Here is a 25,309-nt window from a genome sequence, read left to right as displayed (position 1 = left end):
TCTTTCCAAAACGCTTCTCAATTTCCCAGTTCACACATCTTCTGCATGTGTTACTGGTTCTCCAGTTTTTTCTCTAGTTAATCATTAATCCAAAAGCTATGTTTTTCATTTTAGCATTCAACTTACTGAAAACCACTCTTTCAGCAAAGTCGCTCTACTAATTTTCCATAGTAGTCGCCAACAGCTTCAACCATTCAACCTGTATTTTCCTATCATTCAAGGCAATCATTCATCAATGCTCATTTGCATCTCACACAGTCTCCAAAAAGGAGTCTTTCCATCACATTGGTCTCAATTCATCCAAGCTCACCACACAACATTCATATACCATTTTCAACTCAAGGTTCCTGATAGAACAATCCACCCATCCAAAAAAAAACTAAACTCATAAAAACTACTGGCAAATTAATCTGGATTTTCCCTTTGTTTTTAAATTTAAAGAACTCAATTTCTCAGATTTAGCTCGCATATAGCAGTTTGTATAATTTTATAACACCATCAATCAATTATTCCTATTAAATGTAGCATTGTAATGTCTTAAATTCACAATTTTGCTTCTTCCAATTCCTGAAAGCATGTTCTGTCGTTTTTTTTCAAATTTCTCATGAGGGCTCGACACTTAACATGCACTAGTGTGGATCAATTTCTGCTCGCAAACACATTTCTCTTTTTTTCCTCTCATTTTCATCCTTCCAAATCGTTTCTGTTCTGCGGTGCAAATTGAATAGACCACAGTCTAGCAAATTTCTTTACACTAAAAGTTTAGCCAATCTTCATCATTTTAACACACATGCACAGCTCTCGCGCGTGTAGGGCAGGTCCCAGCACCAATGATTCGTCACAGGCTGGCCATTTCCTGTGGTCGATCATGAGCTAGTCCCTCCCACGCACACAAGGCCAGTACATTCTAATTTTTTTATTTATCTTCAAGTTGCATTCATTTACCACTTGATTTGCAAATTCTAACTTTAGTGTACACACACAATTTGATTCCCTGGTAATTTGTCGTTGGGCATACAAACAGCATTGTCATACTTCTTGTAAGGACAGGAGCTCTATGAATGTTCCGATAATCTGACAATGACATGTTTTGCTGTCATATGATATGGGCATCTATTCTTTCTTTCTCTGTATTAGCATGAGGGGTCAAAGGAGAGGAAGCTTGTCATGCTGTAAATGTGACTTTTCCTCTGCCTCTTCTTCTGCCCTTTGATTGGTACAGTTTTACACGACGACACACTCTTGCCAAGTGTCCCCGTTCCCCATAATTTCAACAGTCCAAATTTGATGTCGAGTTTGAATTGAATGGCGGCCTGCGGCCTTGTTAGTCTCTAACTCTTCCTCTGCCCCTTTGGGAACTTTGGAAGATGACCGTTGTATCTTCATCTAGATCACTACCATCATTATCTAGATGAAATACATCAGAACATTTGCCTTTTTGGATCACTTTTTTAGCATGTCTGGCCCACTGCATAGTCGTTGTATACAAGTTTTGCACACGAGCGGAATGCCTCTCTTGCTCTTCTGCTTGAGCTGCGGCTGGAGCCGTGGCCGGGACAGTGCGCCTGCGCACTGTGGCCTCATTGTCTTCCGGCCTGACAAACATAGTCGCAGCACTTTTCAACTTTCTGTCCTTTGGATTTATTCTCTTGTCTCTTGTGAAGCTTTCAACCACAGTCTAGCACAATTCAACTCTCTCTCTTTTCTTTTTCCACTTCATTATGTATTACATACAATCAAGAAATCTACTCGCCATGAACTCATCTCCTTCAAGAGCTAGAGATTTATCGTTCCTTTTTCTCATCTTAATTTTAGTTTTTCCAGTGTTTTTTTTTAATCTCTTTTTATTTTCTTTGAGGATCCTCAATGCAGGTTTAAATTGACCTTCCACCAAATTCTCTTTGCAGTCAATTTATCCTACCAGTCGCACACTCAACCACACAAATTTCTTATCCCTGCCTACGCAAAGTCCTCTTTTTTTTCTTTTTAAAAAAAGAGCTGCTTCATCCGGAGAGGGGACTCTACAACACCCTTTCCTTCCCTGGGAACTAAAGACAACAGTCTTGTTACCCAGCCCTGCCAACGCAAAGTTGTACCCCTTAGAACAGTGGTTGTCAAATGAGGGTACACGGAGGTACGTGAGATTTTACAAAAATATATAAAACAGTTTGAAAACCACTGCTCCAGAAGAGCCACTTCATCCGGAGGGGGACTCTACAACACCCCCTCCTTCCACAAGACTTAAAATCTTCTGTCTTGCCTATTTTTTATGTTTTCCCTGTGCAGTTTTACTTTTTCGCCTTTCACAAAACAATCACACAACTTTAGGGCTTTAACTTACTTGACCCCTGGTTCGTTGCATTTCCGGGTCCCGTCAATCCACCTCTGTCAGACGAAGGTAGACTTAAGATGCTGGCCCAGCGAAGAAGTTCTCTTCCCAGGACTTTCTTTTCCAGGTCCTCCTAATGGACGCTGGCTTGTCGACAATGCAGCACGTCTTCCTCCGTCAGCCAGATGGCGGGTATGAGGGTCCCGGGTTTCGGCACCAAAATGTTAGGGTGGTGCTCACTCTAACTTATTTTGCAAGAACCACACAGGAGTCAAGCAAGTCATTTTAGACACCTGCAGGCGGAGAGTTCACTCGTCACTGTGCTTACAGCGATGGTCGAATGAAGTCTGACTCTCGCTTCCCACAAGAGCATCTTTATTACGAGAAAAAGGGTGGGGGTGACAGTGGACTGAATAGACAAGTTAAAGCCCTTGACCTCTAGATTAGCAGAGCAGGGGATGTTTTATGACATTGTGTAGGATGGGACAAGCTAGGTTATTTATTTATTCAAACTTCCCACTTGCTTGGTTTGTTTCTGCAGATGAACGATAGATGAAGGATGGTCCGGTGAACCATATTGTTTTTGCCAGTTGAGATGGTGTGAGTGATCGTGAAGCATGATCTGCGGGGTTTTCCTCTGTGCGCACATAATGCCACTGTTCTGGCTTGGAGGACTGACGAATACGCTGCACTCTGTTGTGGACGTATGTGTAGAATCTTCTTGACTCGTTGCAGATGTAGCCGAGAACTACTTTACTGTCTGTGTAAAAATGAACTGCATCCAGCTGTTGGTCTAACTCCTCCTGAATTAGATCGGCCATCTCGACTGCCAAGACGGCGGCGCACAGTTCAAGCCTTGGTATAGTGGGTTCTGATTGAGGAGCAAGTCTTGCCTTGCCCATAATGAATCCTACCTCAACCTTGTCATCTTGTTGGACTGCTTTGAGGTAGGTTACAGCACCAATTGCTTTGGTTGAAGCATCTGAAAATAAATACAGTTCGTTGCGTTCTGCTTGCCTGAGAGAAGTTGATAGTGTAGGTTCTTGGGACGTGAAGCTCTTTAAGATCTTTTAGGGAATCTCTCCAACTTTTCCATTTGTTTTGCTTGTTCTCCGGAAGAGGTGCATCCCATTCTGAACACTCTGATGATAGTTCACGGAGTAGCGCTCTTCCTTGCATAGTGACAGGTGCCAACAGACCCAGAGGATCAAAGATGCTGTTAACAGAGGACAAAACACCTCGGCGAGTGAATGGTTTAATTGCAGTGGCCACTGAGAAGGTGAAAGTGTCTGTCATTATTTCCCAAATGAGACCTAGGCTTCGTTGTGACTGAGTTTCTTCACCTTCCAGATCTAGGCTTTTAATGATTGTTGCACAATCGTCAGGACAAAAGGCTTCTGTGACTGCTCGAGAATTAGAGACAAACTTGTGCAGACGCAGATTGGACTCAGCAAGAGCGGCTTTGGTTCTTTGGAGCAAGTCAATTGCTTCAGCTGCAGAAGGCACAGAGATCAAGCCATCGTCAACGTAAAAATGCCTTTCCACAAACTCGACTGTGTCGGCGCCATAGTCCTTTGCCCCATCCTGGATGGCTTTGCGCAATCCATAAACGGCTACTGCAGGTGATGGCGAGTTTCCAAATACATGGACCTTCATTCGATTTTCGATGACCTCCTTATTTATATCATTGTCCTTATGCCACAGAAAACGGAGATAGTTCCGGTGGTCATCACGCACCAGGGAACAATGAAACATTTGGTTTAGTTTTTTTTGTTTGTTTTATTGTTTAGCACATATTATTATATCAATAACTGTGCAAGGAGGGAGACGTAAAGAGCTCCACTTCTTCTAACCCCCAATTCCAACCCTTAATGCTGAGTGCCAAGCAGGGAGGCAATGGGTCCCATTTTTACAGTCTTTGGTATGACCCTGCCGGGGTTTGAACCCACAACCTTCCAGTCTCAGGGCGGGCACTCTAACCACTGGGCCACTGAGCTGGTTTTTGCTGTATGTCTGCCATAATGGCAACTGCCTCTTTCCGAAATCGTAGGAGGACCCCAAGCAAACTGTTGTTCAAATCAGGCCCGGAGAGAAGGACGCTGTTGAGGGAGACGCCGGAATACTGGGCACTGGAATCAAAAACAACTCTGATCTTATTGGGCTTTTGTGGGTGATAAACCCCGAAAGTTGGAAGATACCAGCACTCTTCACCTTGTTTCAGTGGAGGAGCCACTTCAGCATGACCATTGGAGAAAATGCCTTGCATGAACTCGACGTATTGCTCTTGCATTTGAGGTTTTCTCTGTAAGTTTCTTTTGAGAGACAAAAAACGACTGACTGCAAGCTCCCTGTTGTTTGGCATCTGTTGGGGAGGTTCTTTGAAGGGAAGGGGTGCTACCCAATTATTCTTGTCATCTCTATACATTCCTTTGTCCATAATCTCCAAGAAGAGAATGTCCTCGATAGATGGAGCTGGTTTGTTGTCGTTTTCTGTGCGATTGAATACTGTTTTTCCGAGAGTTTGTTCAGGTGCCTTATCCTGTCTTTTAGTGCGTGGCATTGCTGTGAGTTGCAGAAAGTTGTCACAGAGTCCGAAAACTGTTGGACGGCCATTTTCGAGAATCGTCGTCTTGAACGTGTTGACTGTGTGTTTATGAACCTTACCCCGGCACACCTCTCCAACTACGACCCAACCTAAATCTAGGCGTTGGGCAAACGGAGAATGATGGGGCCCATTGACTTGTTCTCTAACCTTGTGTGCACGTAAGATGTCTCGACCTAGCAACAGGAGAATTTCAGCCTGAGGATCTAACTCAGGAATGCATTTGGCTATGAGACGAAGATGAGGCTGGTGCAGCACAGCGCTTGGAGTTGGGATTTCACTCCTATTGTTGGGAATGTCTGGACATTCAATAAGAGGAGGTAATGGGATGATGACTGATTCATCAAGCGACTCGATCAGGAAACCTTCAGCCATCTTGCCCTGTGTTTCAACAAGGCCGGAGCATGTTCTTAAGTTGTAGCAGAAAGGCTTGGTTTTAATATTAGAAAGTACAAAGAACTCAGGCCTAGCTAAGGAACGATTGCTCTGGTCGTCCAGGATTACATAAGCTTTAACTGCACTGTCTTTTTTACCCTTTGGATACACCCTGGCGAGACATATTTTCGAACATGAGCGACCCCAATGACCTTGGGCACATACCTCAGTACAGCTTGATGTTACGTCGACATTGTCGGGTTGTTTTTCTCCCTCCCCGCCATCCTCTTGAGCAGGTGAAGGAGCCTTGTTTTGAGGTGGAGGACCTGGATGCATGACGGTGTCGTGGCGTGTGCTGTCACATTCAGTGCACTTTACTGTAGATTTACAGTCCTTAGCGAGATGAGTGTCTGAAGAGCAGCATTTAAAACATATTTCTCTCTCTTTGAGGAAGGCCTTTCTTTCCTCCAATGGTTTGTACCTGAATGTCCTGCATTTCTTTAGTGGATGTGGCTTACTGTGCAGTGGGCAGTTGTTGTTTATGTCGTTGTTTGTAGTTGTAATGTTTGTTTTGTGCACAGCGATAGGTCTGGGTGAGTTAAAGCTCTTAGGGTTGGATCTTTCTTGTTTAATGTACGTTTGACTATTTTGTTGGGTGAAACTTGGGTCATTGCGTTTCTTTGCCTCTTTGCAGATAAACGTACAAAAGTAATGAAAGGGTGGGAAACAACCATTATGATCTTTGTAGTTAGAACCCTGAGTCATCCACCTTTCTTGGAGTGGGTACGGGAGCTTGTCGACTATTGGACCTATTCCTCGTGAAGTGTCCAGATACGACAAACCAGGAAGATAGCTGTCTTCCTTGGCTCCTTGAATCTCTTGGAGGAGATCCCCTAGTTTGCGCAGTTTGACATTGTCCTTTGTTGTTAATCTTGGAAAGCTATCCAATCGCTGGAAGAGTGACTTTTCTATCACTTCGGGGGCCGCATAACACTCACAAAGCCTCTCCCATGCTCTCTTTAGGGCTGCACTGGGGTTGTTGACGTGTACTGAGCGTATGCGCTTCACCTGACTACTAGATTCCTTTCCCAGCCATTTGGTCATGAGATCTAACTCTTGAGTCGGTGTCAGGTGGACTTCAGCTATAGCACCACTGAATGAAGAGTACCATGCTCTGAAGTTCTCTGGCCTATCGTCATATTGATAGAGGCCAGATGTGATCAGGTCTCGACGTGCCATATATTGGGCAAACGGCTCAGCTGGGTGAGGTAAGCTCGCTGCATTATTGTAATGAGGCATGAATGGGGATGCGTGTGGACTAAGAGCGTTCTTTGTTTGTTCTACTTTTGGTTTTGTCCCAAGTTTGGTTTGAATTGGCAAAGCTGTCTTCTTGAACGTGAACTTTGGCCTAATGCTGACAGGTGGTGGCTCAAAAGCATCTTCCTCAGATGGATCCCATGTTACTAATGAGTTATCTGAGGCCTTGTGTTGCGTTGGTGTAGCTGATACTTGTACGATTGGAGGTCGAATTTCGCTTTGTGATTGCACATAGTAATTTGTTCTTTCTATTTTTACTCTGTCCAATAAAGAATTTCTGCTCTCATGTTTCTCTTGTGTTGCCTCTGCATTTTCTAGCACTTCAGCCTCTGCTTCTGCAGCATGAGCTTCTCTTTGCCATGCTAACACTTCTAGCGCTGTGTCAATTTTCATTTTTTGTAGTTCACTTTCAGCTTTTTCCACTTTTAGCTCTGCTTCTTTATTTGCAAACGACGCTCTCACCTTTGCTGCTTCTGCTTTAGCTCGGGCACGAGCAGCGCTTCCTACGGATGAACATGTGCTGCCGGTTTGACTTGTCGCAGATCTATTTCTTGCTGCCATTTTGACCACGATGACACATCAGATGCTGCCTTTTCACTGTAGCGTCTTGAGGAAACGCGTAGTTAAACCACCAGCAAAGAACCCAGGAGACTGTACTAGCTTGTAATTTTCTTTACTGAGCGGTGAAAACTGCGACAGACGTTACATAGTGTCAGCGAATAGCTGATGAGAACATGAAAATAAAGTGCGCTCATCCAATAAAGTTAACAAAATAATAGCAAAATACCAGCGTAAACATTAAGATTAAAGTGACACACGACTTACGGCATTGCCTCGTTAATGAATCACAGCAGATGGCAACAGATGTAAGTCTGACCGCATTCCACAACATGGCTACTTCATAACATCCTGTAGACGGCTCAGCAAAACCGGAAGTAGCGCTTCACAACAATATTTTTCAACTTAAACTATGAATTATCTATTATTACAAGATCGAAATGATTACTTAACTTATTAAAACATTTTTACAACATTGTAACCATATGAAATTATTTATTGACAAAATTACAGCGCTAAAGGCAACACAACCCCACAAATTCTCTAATGGGGTTCAGGTCAGGAGAATTGGCAGGCCAATGGAGGACAGTAATGCCATGATCAGTACACCATTTACTGGTGGTTTTGGCACTGTGGGCAGGCGCCAGATCATGCTGGAAAATGAAACTCATCATCTCCATAGAGCTCTTCAGCAGACGGAAGCATGTAGTGCTCTAAAATCTGCATTTACTCTGGACTTGATGAAACCCAGTGGACCAACACCAGCAGCCGACATGGCTCCCCAAACCATCGCTGACTGTGGGAACTTCACACTGGATTTCAAGCAACTTGGATTTTGCTCCTCTCCAGCCTTTCTCCAGATTCTGGCGCCTTGACTTCCAAATGAAATACAAAACTTGCTTTCGTCTGAAAAGAGGACTTTGGACCACTTTGCAACTGTCCAGTGCTTCTTTTCCATAGACCAAGTCAGACGCTTTTTCCGTTGTCTTGAGTTCAGAAGTGGCTTGACCATGGGAATGCGGCTTTTGTAGCCCATTTCCCAGACACGTCTGTGAACAGTGGCTTTTGATATCTGGACTCCAGCTTCAGTCCACTCCCCCAAATTCTGGAAGTGACTCTTCTTCACAATGCTGTTAAGGGAGCGGTCATCTCTCTTGGTTGTGCAGCGTTTCCTGCCACATTTCCCCCTTCTAACAGACTTTTTGTGGATGTGCTTTGAAACTGCACTCTGTGAACAGCTTGCTCTTTGAGAAATGTCTTTTTGTGTCTTACCCTCCTGATGGAGGGTGTCAATGATGGTCCTCTGGACAGCAGTCAGATCAGCAGTTTTCCCCATGCTTGTGATTTAGTTTACTGAACCAAGCTGAGTGTTTTTCAAGGCTCAGTAAACCCTTGCAGGTGTTTCGAGTTAATTAGACGATTCAAGTGATTAGTTGAATACCCTACTAGTATACTTTTTCATGATATTCTAATATATTTTGAGATAGGATATTTGAGTTTTCTTAAACTGAGTATAAGTCGCCCCCCCCCCACCCAAACTATGAAAAAAAATGCGATTTATAGTCCAAAAATTACGGTATTTCGACCCAGATCTGACAATTCCTGATGTCAAGGATTAAAGCTGTCTTCACTTTAAAAAGAACTGAACGGTTTACAGTATGACTATGATAGAGAAACAAAGGAGATTTAAAATATAAAAGACCATAATAATCATTTATCGAAATTAAATGATTATAATGTAGAAATTTAATGAATAAGTAAGAAAAAGAGTTACAAGTCTCAATTGTTCGAACAAACAACAACAATTCCACTCATCAATCCCAATAAGCAAAACTATTAAGTCTCAAAGTTCTCTCAATTGCAACTCTCAAAAAATATAGCAAAAAGAGGAAAAAGACATAAGGTTTAAAATGCTATTTTCATGTTTTCCCATTACAAATAATGGAAAAAATCGAATCCGTTCCAAGCAAAAAAAACAATTTTTTTTAAAGCATTTTTTCATTATTTTGCACCATAAACTGCGTAAATAAATGAGTAGGTAATGTATAAATAAATAATATAAATAATAAACTGAATTAATGGAGTAGGCTAGGCTGGGGAATGTATTGCTGTATCTGTAGCAACTTGCTTGTGTGTTTCATTCTAATAGTAAAAGATATCTTTTTAAATTGTGAGGGGGAAAAAAAGCCCATCAAAACATTTTTTTTATTTTTACCAATGAAAGACAACATTTCAAAGATCATGTGAAAGAAAACAGCAAAAACGTTTTCTTAATTTCAAAAAACAAAAACAAAAAAAAAATGCAGAAATTCTAATGAAAGATAACATACGGTATACGTACTGTATCAAAGTTTGTGTGGCCGTTGTTTAGTAAACACAGTCGCCCCTCTCGCAACATCACTTCCACGTCTTTTTCAGGATCGAGCTTATTGTCGATTTTGCCATGCAAAACCCCCGCGCCAACTCTAACAACTTCTCATATTTTGCGATTCATTCTTTTTTAAATTCAACCGTTATGCTCACTACTTTCCTATTTTCGCCAAGATCAGCTTTACTGCTCCCACTTACTTCCTTTGGAGGCATGATAAGAGTTGATGCAATCCTCGGAGTAACGAGAATGTAATAACGAACGGAGTCAGTTGGCATGCGGGTCCTCTCGGCTCATCTCGCGAGGTTCGACAACCGAAATTTCGCCCGACATCCAAAGCAAAAAAATCTGGAATTTTTTGTTCGAATACCGATTTGTTAGAGAACAGGGACGTTCGGAAACCGAGGCTCCACTGTATTTGTAGACTACTTAATTATTTTAATAGTAGGCATACAGCTCATGTATTGACAGTCTATGTTGCCTTATGAAAAGCTTTTAGATTTTTGCGGCTCCAGACTCTTTGAACATTTTGGGTTGCCGACCCCTTCCTTAGACACACATTGATGCTGTAGTTGAATGTTTGTTCAACTGCACTTGGGACTGCTATCTCTGATTGCTTGGTTCATTTGGTGTATTATTTAAAGCAACCTTTGGCCGAGGCTCATATATATATATATATATATATATATATTTTAATTTTATTTTATTTTTTTTTATTTATATTTTAATTTTATTTTTAAAGTTCATTCAAGGTATGTTGTCCATACCCCTACTTGCCGTACTGTGGATACGTTACATACCGTTGCTTTTTGTCTCAACAGTCCATGGTCTTACTGCTGCATAGCCAGCACCAGTACATTTTCGATTATGACTCACGGGACCGCTTGTCAGCTGTTACCATGCCAAGCGTGGCTCGACACACCATGCAGACCATCAGATCCATTGGCTACTACAGAAATATCTACACTCCACCTGAGAGCAACGCCTCAGTTACTGTGGACTATTCTGAAGATGGACAGGTGTGTACCCCAGTACCACTGGATATGGACATTACTTTTACGTAATTTGCTGTAACAGCAGGTTTAGATTAGATATTGTACAACTATGCAATAGATTTCCACTTTTTCTTGAAAGCAGCTTCAGAGAATATAGAGCCTAAGAATAAAAGAATATCTTAGGCATATACTGTTATATGCTTTGGTCAACATACTCCAAGGCTCAAGAATTCCTGCACATTTGGCAGCCCCTTTTAAGCAGCCTATGTGTTTGATACCTGCAACGTAATTTTACTTTTACAAAGATGAAAAAAGTGAGTGTGAATAACCCCATAAATTAATGAACACATTGTTTGTATTTGCAATCATGAAGGCAAGACCCATGGTGCCACATGACACAGACTCAATTACTATGTAGATTAATTTTGGGTTTGTGGTTGTGCTGGCTGTGGTAGTGAATGCTACCATTAGATTTTAAAACACACAAAGAATTTGTCTTGCTAGAGTCATTCTCACTCACTAGGGAAAAAACGCCACCAGTGCAAAATGTACATTTAGGACATAGACATAAATTTGCAAATTACGGAGAGTCATTAAGCAATCAAAAATTTCCCATAGTTTAGTTATATTGATGAACAACAAATGATATAGCTGGACCGAGTGAGAACAATGAAGTATTAATGACACTACACGGATGGACTAACAACAGTGAATACAATATTCAGAGCTGTCAACTCTTGGGCTTTGAGTGAGAGTCTCGTGCATTTCTGTCCGATCTCACACTCTCATACTATACTTTCATTTGTCATGCTAAGGAAAAAAATCCAGTGGAATCAGGAGTAACGTCAAAGGTCACGCCCAGTGGGCGGCAAAAGTCGGTCCGGGACGTTGCACATCTGAGGAGCCGTTCCTGCCGTAGCTGCCTAATACAAACAAACACTGACCAATAAGGAATGCGCGCAATACTACTCACCTCAAATCACTAATCAGGAAATGTGTGGGTATGCAAGCAGCCACACCGGTCAGAATCGTGTAAGTAATCCAGTCAAACCTTCATCCATCCATTTTCTGTACCGCTTAGTCCCCACGGGGGTTGCGGGCGTGCTGGAGCCTATCCCAGGCGTCATCGGGCAGTAGGCGGGGGACACCCGGTTGCCAGCCAATCGCAGGGCACACAGAGACAAACAACCATCTGCACTCGCACTCACACCTAGGGACAATTTAGAGTGTTCAATCGGCCTACCAAGCATGTTTTTGGGACGTGGGAGGAAACCGGAGTGCCCGGAGAAAACCCACGCGGGCCCGAGGAGAAAATGCAAACTCCACACAGGGAGGGCCGGAGATGGAATCGAACCCGCACCCTCCTAACTGTGAGGCGGACGTGCTACCCAAGTGCTACCCAAGTGCTCCACCGAGCCGCCTTTCCAGTCAAACCTCTTATGCCAAAATTAACACAAATTAAACTGGAACTGTTTTTTTCGATAGATAAACAACACTAGGTTAAACCCATCAATCTGCTATGATATTGTGTTTGGAGGGTCTAAAAATAAAGCTGCCGTGAATATTTATAATAATTTAATAAAGTTTCATATTAATATTCTGGAGTAAAGACTGTATATTGTAGTAAAGTTTATGAGCAATATATAGGTAATGACATTAAAAAACAGTTCAAAAGGTTCACATTATTTCATCGCCCAAAAATAACTGTAATAATAATTAAATAAATAATTCTCATTTAAACCATGTAAACTTTTTTTTCAAGGAATGGAGAATCTCAATCTAAGATTTGGCCAAAGTTGACAGACCTGAATATTAATGACACTACAGAGATATGCAAAGTATTACTATGAAATTATGTGTTATTAAAACTGGAACTGTTTTTTCGATAGATAAACAACACTAGGTTAAACCCATCAATCTGCTATGATATTGTGTTTGGAGGGTCTAAAAATAAAGCTGCCGTGAATATTTATAATAATTTAATAAAGTTTCATATTAATATTCTGGAGTAAAGACTGTATATTGTAGTAAAGTTTATGAGCAATATATAGGTAATGACATTAAAAAACAGTTCAAAAGGTTCACATTATTTCATCGCCCAAAAATAACTGTAATAATAATTAAATAAATAATTCTCATTTAAACCATGTAAACTTTTTTTTCAAGGAATGGAGAATCTCAATCTAAGATTTGGCCAAAGTTGACAGACCTGAATATTAATGACACTACAGAGATATGCAAAGTATTACTATGAAATTATGTGTTATTAAAACAACTGCCAACTGTGTTAACTATTGTATTGAAAAACATACACATGCCTGCTTTTAGGTGATGAACATTGTCCAGACATAAATATATTGTATAATCTGAAAATGTTATGATGTTTTTCTCTTTGATCAGCTCCTTAGAGTTGCCCATCTTGGAACTGGACGGCGTATATTGTACAAATATCGCAGACAGGTGTGTGCATTTCATTTCTTATTTAAAGGTTTTAGCATACATATATATGCTAAAACATATATATATTTATATATAATGCGCGCAATAATACCGTAATTTTCGGACTATAAGTCGCACCAGCCATAAAATGCCCAAAAAAGTGAAAAAAAACATATATATGTATATAAGTCGCTCCTGAGTATAAGTCGCCCCCCCACCCAAACGATGAAAAGAAACGCGACTTATAGTCCGAAAATTACGGTACTCACCTCAAATCATATATATATATATATACACACACCGTATTTTACGGGCAATAAGTTGCTCCAGAGTACAAGTCGCATCAGCCAGAAAATGCAAAAAAAAAAATTTGGGGGTAACTTTATTTGACAAAATCACACACCAAGAACAGACATGAATAGGCAACAACAGGCTAAACAATACGCTATGCAAATGTTACATGAACACAAACGAGAAACTGAGAACGTGCCCGATGTAACATTCAAATAACTAACATAAATAACATGTTTATCAAACCATCTGTGCCGCTCCAAATCATTAAATCCATCGGAATCCTCACCCTCCGTGTCACTTATAAACAACGCCACTGCTGACTCCGGAAATACATGCGGCGCTGAGGTCAGACTCATTGTCAGTTGCGGCTCCAATTACTCCACAGCACCAGTGGTAGAGTGTCTTCCCTGAGACTGGAAGGTTGTGGGTTCAAACCCCGGCCGGATCATACCAAAGACTATAAAAATTGCTTGGCACTCAGTATTAAGGGTAGGAATTGGGGGGTTAGATCACCAAATGATGCCCAAGCACGGCACCGCTGCTGCTCACTGCTCCCCTCTGCCCCAGCGGATGGATCAAAATCACACGGGGGTGGGTTAAATGCAAAGGACAAATTTCACCACACCCAGATGTGTGTATCAAAAGTCAAAGTGAAAGTCTGCTTTATTGTCAACATCTTCACATGCCGAGACACACAAAGACATCGAAATTACGTTTTCCCTATCCCACGGTGACAAGACATATTACACGATAGACACACAAGTAAACAACGCAATATAAAAAACAAGAAGGCACAAACAATAAATAAGAGTAACAATAAATAATAAATAAATAGATAACACAACGAATAAAAGCCAGTGTGCATACAGACAGTAAAAGTACAGGACGCTACGCAGAACGGGGAAGCAAGTTCAGGATCCTGACTGCCTGGAGTATGAAGCTGTTTGAGAGTCTGGTGGTGCGGGAGCGCAGGCTTCTGTACCTCTTCCCAGAGGGCAGAAGCTCGAACAAAGAGTGAGCGGGGTGACTCACATCACTCACAATCGTGGTCGCCTTGCGGGTGAGATGGGAGATGTAAATGTCCTTCAAGGAGGGGAGCGAAGCACCAATAATCTTACCAGCCGTGTTCACTATGCGCTGCAGGGCCTTCAAGTTGTAGTCAGTGCAGCCGCCACCCCAAACAGCAATACAGCTGGAGAGGAGGCTCTTAATGGTGCCGCGGTAAAATGTAGTCATGACGGCCGGAGGGGCGCTCGCTCGCCTGAGTTTCCGCAGGAAGTACAGGCGGCGCTGGGCTTTCTTTGTCAGTGATGCGGTGTTGGTGGACCAGGAGAGATCCTCACTGATGTGCACCCCCAGGAACTTGCCGCTGCTCACTCTCTCCACCACAGCACCGTCGATGGTCAGCGGCAGGTGTTGGGTGTGACCCTTCCGGAAGTCCACAACAATCTCCTTGGTCTTGTCGACGTTCAGCAGGAGGTTGTTGTCCCTGCACCACGTGGTCAGAAGGTCAACCTCCAGCCTGTATTGAGTCTCGTCTCCCTTGGTGATGAGACCCACCAGAGTCGTGTCGTCAGCAAACTTCACTATACGGTTGTCGCTGTAGGTTGCAGTGCAGTCATGCGTCAGGAGGGTGAAGAAGAGCGGACTGAGCACACAGCCTTGGGGGCCCCCCGTGCTCAGCGTGATGCTGGCAGAGATTTTGTCACCAACACGTACTACCTGTGGCCTCTGACAGAGGAAGTCCAGTAGCCAGTTGCAGAGGTAGGTACTGAGGCCCAGCGTGTCAAGTTTGCTGATGAGGCGTTGTGGCACAATGGTGTTGAAGGCAGAACTGAAGTCCACAAACAGCAATCTCACATACGAGTCCCTTCTCTCCAGGTGGGTGATGGCCGAGTGGAGGGCAGAGCAGATGGCATCCTCAGAGGACCTTTTGGCTCGGTACGCAAACTGGAAGGGGTCAATGGTGGGGGGGAGAACGGATCGGATGTGCTCCATGACAAGCCGCTCAAAGCACTTCATGATGATGGGCGTAAGTGCCACGGGGCGGTAGTCATTGAAGCAGGACGGAGCGGGTTTCTTCGGCACAGGTACGATGGTGGCAGCTTTGAAACATGACGGGACGATGGCCTGCTGCAGGGAAGTGTTAAAGATGTCTGTGAAGACATCCGTCAGCTCACCAGCACAGTCCTTCAGCGCACGACCCGGGATGTTGTCAGGGCCCGCCGCCTTACGGATGTTGATAGTGGCAAGCGCCCTCCTCACGCTGTCGGCGGAGAGGCACAGGGGCAGCTCGTGTGAAGGGGGAGTGGCCTTCAGCGGGCAAGTGCTGTTCTGACCGTCGAAGCGAGTAAAGAAGCGGTTGAGGTCATTGAGCAGACGGACGTCGCCCTCACAGCTCTGCGGCGTGGGCTTGTAATCCGTGATGGTCTGAATGCCCTGCCAAAGGCTCCGTGCGTCCCTGCTGTCCTTGAAGTGGGCGGTAATTTTGCATGAGAACGCCCTCTTTGCATCTTTGTCAGCCCTCGCAGTCCTCAAGCCAGCCTCATCCCCCGCTCTAAAGGCTTTGTCCCTGGCCCTCAGCAGCCTGAAGACAGCCCCCGTCAGCCATGGCTTCCGGTTAGCCCGAGTGACGATGGATTTTGAGTGAGTCACATCATCAATGCACTTCCTGATGTAGAAGGAAACAGAGTCAGTATACTCCTCAATGTCCGTCCGATCGTCGCAAGTGGCAGCCCTCCTAAACATGTCCCAGTCAGTAGAGCCAAAGCATTCACCCAGTGCATCAGAGGCACCCTCAGGCCACACCCGTACCTACCTGCTTGCGAACTGGCCTGGACGCTCTCACCATTTGTCTGTATGCGGGCAAAAGCATAACAGTGATATGGTCAGAAAGTCCAAGATGGGGGAGGGGGGCGGCTTTGAAAGCTCCTTTATGCGAAGAGTAGACCAAGAGTAGTAACATGCTGGTGAAGCCTCGGAAAAACAGACTTCAGATTAGCATGATTAGAATCCCCAGCGAAGATGGTGAAACCGTCAGGGTGCGCTGTTTCTTGTTCACTGAGAGCCTGGTACAGTTCACTAAGAGCCGCGATCCTGTCGCCTTCAATGTTGGAAGGCGGGATGTAAACCGCGACGAGCAGAATCGCGGTAAATTCCCTTGGCAGGTAAAAAGGACGGCACTTAATGATCACGAACTCCGCCAGTGGCGAGCAGTGTTTGCATACCACTACAGAGTCCCGGCACCATTCGTCACGGATGTAGACGCAAATTCCACCTTCACGAGATTTCCCCCCTTGTACAATGTACAGCAGAGTCCAGAATGTTGACAGTCAACCAAGTCTCCGTGAACACGAGCACACAGCAGTCCCGCACTGTCCGGTTTGCAGATCGCAGCAAGCGAATGTAATCCATTTTGTTGTCCAGCGATCAAACATTCGCCAGAAGAATGGAGGGCACGGCCGGGCGAGCAGGGTTGGCCGCCAGCCTGGCCCGGACGCCCCCGCGTTTGCCCCTCTTCAGCCTCCTCGCACACCGCTTTCGACGCTTCCCAACCGGGGGAGGAATAGCAGACGAGCCCGGCGACGCTTCAGGACGTAGCAGGCCGAGCTCCTTTAATGTTCCCGCATCAAAGTCCAGAACTCGACAAAACTCGCTTTGGCCGATGTCAAGCAGAACCTGCCTGCCATACTTGTAGTACGACTCAGTACGACGAGACGAACAAAAAAAACTGCCGGACAAACACTCATTAGACGGACAAAACACCGTTTGGGCGGGACAGAGAGAGGTCTCTGCGTATGCACGCGCCGCCATCTTGAAATCATCTATGATGACAATCATTGGGACTTTAACTTTTAATGCGCCCCCATGCGGTTTAAAGTGACAATAACATGTGAAGTGATCAATTATACTATAGAAAGTAAATAATGTGTTAATGATCAAGTAGTAATGTGTTAATAATTTCACATATAAGTCGCTCCTGATTATAAGTCGCTCCCCTAGCCAAAGTATTAAAAAAACTGGGACTTATAGTCCGGAAAGTACGGCGTGTGTGTGTGTGTGTGTGCGTGTGTGTGTGTGTGTATGGTACATGAAGTATTTATTATACTCTATTATTTATCTCACTCTCAATGTCTATACCATTGAGAGTATACTATAATCAGCAATCAGACACTATGTAAAAACTATATGAAAGAAAACAATACTCCTCTCTATACTATAGAGAACAGAGGACTCAAAGATGAATGTATGCGCCAGGTTTCCGTTTTGGTTTTGTTCTTGACAGCAGAGTAAAATCAATGGTGCACAGGGAAATCAGGAAGCAGACAAGCAATATCAGGCAGACACCAGGGTGTTGGAGGTCTGATATACTTTAGTAGATTCTGCAGTGGTGAATGTATAGGAATGTTTGACAGCTTGTATAAACTACACAGACGCTGATAGGATGTAGACTGTATCCGTTGTCGCAAATCAATATGACACTCTTTTATCTTTCTTCTCAGAACAAGATGGCAGAGATTCTGTATGATTCAACTCGCGTCAGTTTTACATATGATGAGACGGCAGGTGTGCTGAAGACGGTCAACTTGCAGACTGAAGGGTTTATATGTTCCATACGTTACCGCCAAATTGGCCCACTGGTTGACCGGCAAATATTCCGCTTCAGTGAGGATGGGATGGTGAATGCACGTTTTGACTACACCTACGACAACAGTTTCAGAGTCACCAGCATGCAGGCTGTAATCAATGAAACGCCACTGCCAATCGATCTCTATCAATTTGATGACATATCAGGAAAAGTGGAGCAATTCGGAAAGTTTGGAGTCATCTATTATGACATCAACCAGGTGAGACAGCTTTGGTTAATTTTGGGGAAATAGTATGAAAGTCCTACATTAAAATTAGCTGGTCGTGAACATGACACACGTGACTGCAGAGTGAGGTTGAAACATTGTCTTATGAGAAGTTGGGAATTCAAACATCTGATTGTCTTCCATTGTTAGATAATCTCCACGGCAGTTATGACCTACACCAAACATTTTGATCAGCATGGTCGCATCAAGGAGATCCAGTATGAGATCTTCAGATCTCTGATGTACTGGATCACCATTCAGTATGACAACATGGGACGAGTCACTAAGCGTGAGATTAAGATTGGACCATTTGCCAACACGACCAAATATGGATATGAATATGATGTTGATGGACAGTTGCAGACAGTCTCACTCAATGCAAAAATGATGTGGAGGTAAGGTCACCATATAAGATTTTTTAATGACATTTAAAAAAGATTTCTGTTGTTAATCGTCATACAAACTGGACTTGCAGGTATAATTATGACCTAAATGGGAATTTACATCTGTTGAATCCGGGAAACAGTGGTCGGTTGACACCTCTTCGTTACGACCTCAGAGATCGAATCACTCGTCTGGGTGATGTTCAGTACAAATTGGATGATGATGGTTTTCTAAGACAGAGAGGGGCAGAAATATTTGAATATAACTCCAAAGGTAGGAAAAACATCTAATGAATAATGATTGAACTTATAAATAATGTATGCGATTCCCATAAATGTCATTAACCCTAATGTAATGCTGACTATGTTGATGTGTGACACAGTACATGCTCACCACGGACATGAGAGTCATGTGAGCTGTTTTTTGGGGGGAGGCTCCAATTAACTACTTTTCTTGGATTTCTTTACAAAGGAATAAACTTTCAATAACATTGCATATTTCAACATTCAGATTACCGTTTTTTCTCCATGTATAATGCGCAAAATCTAACTAATTTATTGTCCTAAAATCTGGGGTGCGCATTATACATGGGTACAAATTCATGCGGAGGCCGCCATTACAGATGCGCTTTCTTCTCTGCTGTTCACTTCAAACACGCTCCATACGAACACAATGCTCTCGTATCAGACGCTTGCTCGATCACCTGCTCGTTTGCTGTCACAATGTACCCTACACAAATCCGAAACATTTCTTCGCTATTGAGTTTGCTAGCGCATGCGCAGTGATACTGACCGGCAGAATAACATCCATTTGTTCCCAAACATGATCTTTTTTCTGAAATAATTTTACTTTTACGGACGTATTATACATGGGTACAGGCTTTTTTCCAGCATCAACATGCCATTTATAGGGTGCGTATTATACATGGGGGCACATTATACATGAAAAAAACTGTAATAATGTATCAACCAGCTTGCCAATGATTCAGTGCTATTGATTACTTCTGAAGCAATTCCGCTCTTTCATTATGGTCATTATTTTTTTTGTACAATGCACTAGTAGTTAGTTGCAATAAGAGCAGCCTTAAGCCCCTATCCCACTCAGGGGGAAATATTTCCTATTCTTGGCAAAGGTAGCAAAATGCTGATTCACATTAGAGTTAATCAGGCTTTGTTCAAGGTTGCAAATGTTCACCAATGTTCATGCTCGAAATTTCCTTCAGATAAGAAAAGTACAGGAAAACCTCTGGTGACAAGTTGGCGAACATTTGAGACCTCGAACGAACCCTGAGGAGAATGCAACATTTGTTACCTTTGAAAAAACTTGTAGTTGTTTGCAGCTCAGTAGGATAAAGGGTTTAGGTCTCGCTGTCAGTGATGTGTGGAGGGGCAGTGAGCGAGACGGCCACAAAAATGAAAATAGATGTTGACTGAGCATCCTGCTGTGATCAATGAGAATAAAGCTAAGAAAAATTGGTAACACTTTATTTGAATTCTGTTCATAACACTGTCATACGACTGTCATATCCATGACATGACACCTGTCATGAATATGAATGAATCCTTATGACAGATGTCATTTAGTGTCATTCAGTAAATTATGTCACTTTTGATGCAAATTTTATATTGTTTTAAATGACAACTTGACATATAAATTATGTCACTTGATGGAAGCTTTTTAACAATGCTCATGCTGTAGTTGAAAATGTCAGACATGTAGCTATTAGCTACAATACAATACAAAAACAACAACAATGTATTTTGAAATTATTTCTTTACTCCTACAGTGGGGAGAACAAGTATTTGATACACTGCTGATTTTTCAGGTTTTCCCACTTGCAAAGAATGTAGAAGTCTGTAATTTCTATCATAGATACTCTTCAACTGTGAGTGATGGAATCTACAAAAATCCAGAAAATCACATTGTATGATTTTTAATTAATTAGTTTCCATTTTATTGCATGAAATAAATATTTGATACATCAGAAAAACAGAACTAAATATACCTATGATAGAAATTACAGACACTCAGGGTCACAGCTTTCCCATTGCTGGGATATGCAATGGGAAAATGTATATATAATATACAATGTATATAATATACATGAGAGTCAATGGCCTGGAGTGCAGGTGGGAGATTTCAACTTTTTTTTTTCCTGTTCTGTCGCATTCAGCCATATAACTCGGTATACAGTAAGCCTTAGACTGCAGATGTATTTTTCAGATGAATACGAAGTGTTAATTAAAATGTTCAATCATAATGTTTGATTTTTTCTATTAGCCGTGTTTTTATTAAAGACATGTTAAATCTTTACTGAAAGAATGTTTGTTTTGTTTCTTGAAATCCAATACCATTGCATAAAGTTTTCATCATAAACATAATTCTAAAAGTCCAAGTACCAATAATACAATTTTGCTATTTTGCCTGTTAGGTCTTCTTGTTCGGGTCTACAGTAAAGCCGGTAGTTGGACCATCCAGTACCGTTATGATGGTCTGGGTAGGCGAGTGGCAGCAAGGAACAGTCTAGGACAACATCTGCAGTTTTTCTATGCTGACCTGAACTACCCCACCAGGATCACACATGTTTATAACCACTCGAGCTCTGAAATCACCTCCTTTTACTACGACTTGCAGGTAACTGTTGTTTTTGTTTTCACGTGTTTTTCTCCCTTAAAAAAGCTGGTAGGACTGGGTTTGTACAAAGCAAATTTTTAGCCATTGTCCTTTTGTCCAACAAGTTTGACATCAGACATCACAAAGGTTGTTAAATGGATTAATATATTCACATATATAAATAAAATATTGGAGCCTACCTTTAAAATGGGAAAAATTTCTAACTCCATATTTTTGTCTGGAAGTTTTTTGCGCTCATTTGTTACTTCTATGTAACACATAACATAACACCTATAACATATTCCTGTTGCTCTTCACAGGGTGAAAAAAAATCTGAAAAACAGAAATCTAAAACACCTCATTTGAATCTCAGTGCTTGGCTTATTGGAATTGCATTTAGCTTTCAGTTTTAAATTTATGATAGTTTGTTTGCAGCCAGCTCCCCTCCCGATACCACAAACACATATAATGATTATACAGAGTTTGTATTAGAAGTGAAGGTAGGGGAGACTTATTTTGGAGAGAAACTCCAAATCAAACAAACGAATATATTGTTCAAATAGATACTGTTGCTATAAGCGTATTGTAGTTTCTGTTGTACAAGGAGAGCTACAATCAATTAGGCTACAATAACATCTCATAACGCCAATTCTACAGTTGTAAATTTTTTAACAACTATAGCCTTTTTATTGGCTATAATAAAACTGTTGTTGGCACAATGTCATATTTTTTTTACTATGAGTATATTTTAAATGTGTATTAAAAATGTTTATTGCACAGGGTCATGTTTTTGCTATGGAAATCAGCAGTGGAGAAGAGTTTTATATTGCATGTGACAACACTGGCACTCCACTGGCTGTCTTCAGCAACAATGGACTCTTACTTAAACAGGTATTTGTGTCATCTCTTATTATTTTTACTACAGTGTGAATTCTAGGATAGGAAGTTTAGGGGTGTTACCACTATGTCCCAAACCTTTTCACGACACACTGTGTGTCATAAGTGAGGTGAGGGAGTCAACGCAGGAACTTATGGGCTTCCAACACAATAAAAGAGCCCTAAGGCCAAAGCAAACGTGAAGCTTGACACTCGACATTTCTGCCCTTTGCGTTGAAAGCAATTGTCACTGTCACGTTGAGATTGCCATGCATCTAATTATGTCAGTGTTATTCTACGTTAGCTGTGCAATGCACACATATCCTTGGCACAAAATAATAAAAAAACCTTTCAGTGGGACTTGTCTGAATGGGACAGGGAAATAAATCCCAGCTCTGCCGTTCTGCCTCTGATGCGCCAATTTGCAGAGAATCAAGTGTGAAAGCAGCTTGCATGTGTATTTGCTTGGCACACAATGAACAAAAAAACATGTTGGTGTGCAGTTTAATCCTACTAATGTTCAAAATGACAAGAGGCCTTTATTAATTCTTGTAGGTGCAGTACACGGCGTACGGCGAGATTTATTTTGATTCAAACCCAGACTTTGTGCTGGTAATTGGTTTCCACGGAGGCTTGTATGATCCTCTGACACGTTTGCTACATTTCGGAGACAGAGACTATGACATTCCCGCCGGGAGGTAAGTTGACAATCACTCTACTTCACTTTGTTCTAAGTATGTGATTGTACTTTACATACCTGCAGTGATTCGTCAAATTATGATGTGTTATCTTGTAGGTGGACAACCCCTGATGTCAGCGCATGGACCAGAGTTGGTAAAGACCCTCAGCCTTTCAATCTTTACATGTTCCAAGGCAACAACCCCATCAGCAAAATTCATCAAGTCAAAGAATATGTGACAGGTAACACATATTTGTTTTACATTTAAAATGAAAATTTACTTGCACATGCAGTGCAGAAAAACCAGCTTATAACAAATTGTGTTTAGAGGTCATTTTTCCCACGAAACATATAACGAACGCTATAATTGCTTAGTGGGTTTCCCAGGCTGTGATTATGTAACTTAAATTTGGTTATGTGCTTCAAGCGCTCACACAAATGGATTAAACATCTTTATCTTCGTCATCCAGTTGTAGTTAGGATGCATTTGTGTCTTTGTGTTTAATCACTATGCAAATGTAGGGTGGGAAATCCAATTCCTGATCCTACTACTTGTTGAAAGAACCTAAATTTATGGAGGCCTTCCTATGTGCTGGCAATGTCTTGTTTTCACAAAGCTGAAGAACGATGAAATGTTCGTGGAGCTTTGGCTTTTTTGATAGCCTGCAAATTGTCAATTTTAATGATTCCATTGTTCTTCTCAAACTAATGACCAGAGATGGGCGATTTACCAAAGTTTTCCAATCCGTCATTAGTCCATGACCCAAGTACCTTTCCAATGCGGCCGTTTCGGCCATGTGTATGTATGAGAACAAAGAGGCCTTTATGTAATAATGGTACGACTGACCAACAACCCAACGGCAGTGTAGAAAATGTATTAATGTCCCCATGGGGGAAGTGACACAAAAAGAAACTGAACAAACACAAAACAAAACAGGACAGCAGGCAGCGGTACAACTGCAAGAAATAAAACATGCGTTATCAACCAGTTAAAACTACATTGACTACATTTTATAAAACTCTCAAAACCATTAAATACGGCATACATGAATGTTGGCACACCCACACCCAATCACTCAAACATCTTGACCACCACTCCGGTGGTCATGCCTCGGCCAACACATGGTACCGCGTGCGGCCCGCAATTCTCTGTCCCCCAAAGGAAACTGGCACACCTTGCTACGCTTGTGCCTTTTTAAACCGGCACAACTTGCTACACTTGTGACTTCCTTTTTATATTGTTGTCTGGCACCCCCTTGTGGTGCCACTTGCCACATGTAGTTGACACTTGACCCAGGTAGGGACAATATTCACAGATGGACGAAAAAACAGTTCCTTCCATCCTTTTTTTAACTTTCTCATCCCTGATCCTTTGGTCGCAAAATGGGTGTCCATCGGTTATTCAGACAGAATGACGAGGAAAAATGCATCAGGGCACCCCTTTGAACCGGGAGCTTCGAGTTGCGAAGTCTGGACAACAAAAAAGAACCCAAATTCACTGGGATCAAACATCTCCAATGTTTATTTTGACAATGGCAAAATCCAAGGTAAAGTTGTGTAGAAAATATACCTCTCTGCTAATGACACAACAATATCTGTTAATTCATCTATCCATCAATTTATCTGATAATTTTGCAATAACTGCTTATGCCAGAGGTCTAATCTTCAACCATTGCACACAAGAAGAAATTTAAATACCGTTTTTTCCCATGTATAATGCGCAAAATTTAACTAATTTATTGTCCTAAAATCTGGGGTGCGCATTATACATGGGTGCAAATTCATGCGGAGGCCGCCATTACAGATGCGCTTTCTTCTCTGCTGTTCACTTCAAACACGCTCCATACGAACACAATGCTCTCGTATCAGACGCTTGCTCGATCACCTGCTCGTTTGCTGTCACAATGTACCCTACACAAATCCGAAACATTTCTTCGCTATTGAGTTTGCTAGCGCATGCGCAGTGATACTGACCGGCAGAATAACATCCGGTTGTTCCCAAACATGATCTTTTTTCTGAAATAATTTTACTTTTACAGACGTATTATACATGGGTACAGGCTTTTTTCCAGCATCAACAGGCCATTTATAGGGTGCGTATTAGAGATGCACCGATCCGACTTTTTCAGTTCCGATACCGATGCCGTGGCTTTGCGTATCGGTCGATACCCGATACCGATCCGATATTATGGTTGACTTAACAAGCTACATAACTCTACATGTGGAACAGAAAAGACCAAAGGCAATGGCATCAGGCAGACTACACAGTTCTTTGCTCTAAATTAGGGGTGTCCAAACTAACGGTCCAGTTTTTATTGGCCCGCAGCAAATTCTGAAAACATAATTGAATATGGCCCGCACAAGAAGCTTGAGCTCAGCTTCTCAGTTTCCACACTAGATGGAGCCCGCCACACAAAGCGTTTGACGTCCCATTAACACCCCCCCGGAAGAGAAGCGAACACGCAGCGTTTGACATCCGATTAGCCTCCGGCCCCCCATTCGGGAGAGAAGCGAACGCGCAGCCTTTGACGTCCCATTAGCAACCCGAAGAGAAGCGAACGCGCAGGGTTTGACGTCCGCTTAGCAACCCGGGGAAGAGAAGCGAACGTTCGCTCCATGTTTGCGTT

The 25,309-nt window shown here is 42.4% G+C and overlaps 1 protein-coding gene across 7 annotated transcripts in view; it reads left to right on the top strand.

Annotated features, from left to right (window-relative positions):
- The window catches only part of LOC133152007 (teneurin-3-like), a 490,458-nt gene that overhangs the window by 434,511 nt on the left and 30,638 nt on the right, over positions 1 to 25,309 (top strand). For all 7 annotated transcript variants that reach the window (XM_061275473.1, XM_061275476.1, XM_061275475.1 and 4 more), the window contains 9 exons: positions 10,371 to 10,568; positions 12,945 to 13,004; positions 17,780 to 18,124; positions 18,281 to 18,525; positions 18,606 to 18,787; positions 20,946 to 21,148; positions 21,908 to 22,018; positions 22,559 to 22,701; positions 22,800 to 22,924. In XM_061275473.1, the coding sequence (XP_061131457.1) occupies positions 10,371 to 10,568; positions 12,945 to 13,004; positions 17,780 to 18,124; positions 18,281 to 18,525; positions 18,606 to 18,787; positions 20,946 to 21,148; positions 21,908 to 22,018; positions 22,559 to 22,701; positions 22,800 to 22,924 (1,612 nt within the window). The remainder of the gene's footprint in view (positions 1 to 10,370; positions 10,569 to 12,944; positions 13,005 to 17,779; positions 18,125 to 18,280; positions 18,526 to 18,605; positions 18,788 to 20,945; positions 21,149 to 21,907; positions 22,019 to 22,558; positions 22,702 to 22,799; positions 22,925 to 25,309) is intronic.

Source organism: Syngnathus typhle, linkage group LG3 (genome assembly GCF_033458585.1).
Source record: "Syngnathus typhle isolate RoL2023-S1 ecotype Sweden linkage group LG3, RoL_Styp_1.0, whole genome shotgun sequence".
Taxonomy (NCBI): Eukaryota; Metazoa; Chordata; class Actinopteri; order Syngnathiformes; family Syngnathidae; genus Syngnathus; species Syngnathus typhle.
This window is presented reverse-complemented; position numbering and strand designations above follow the sequence as displayed.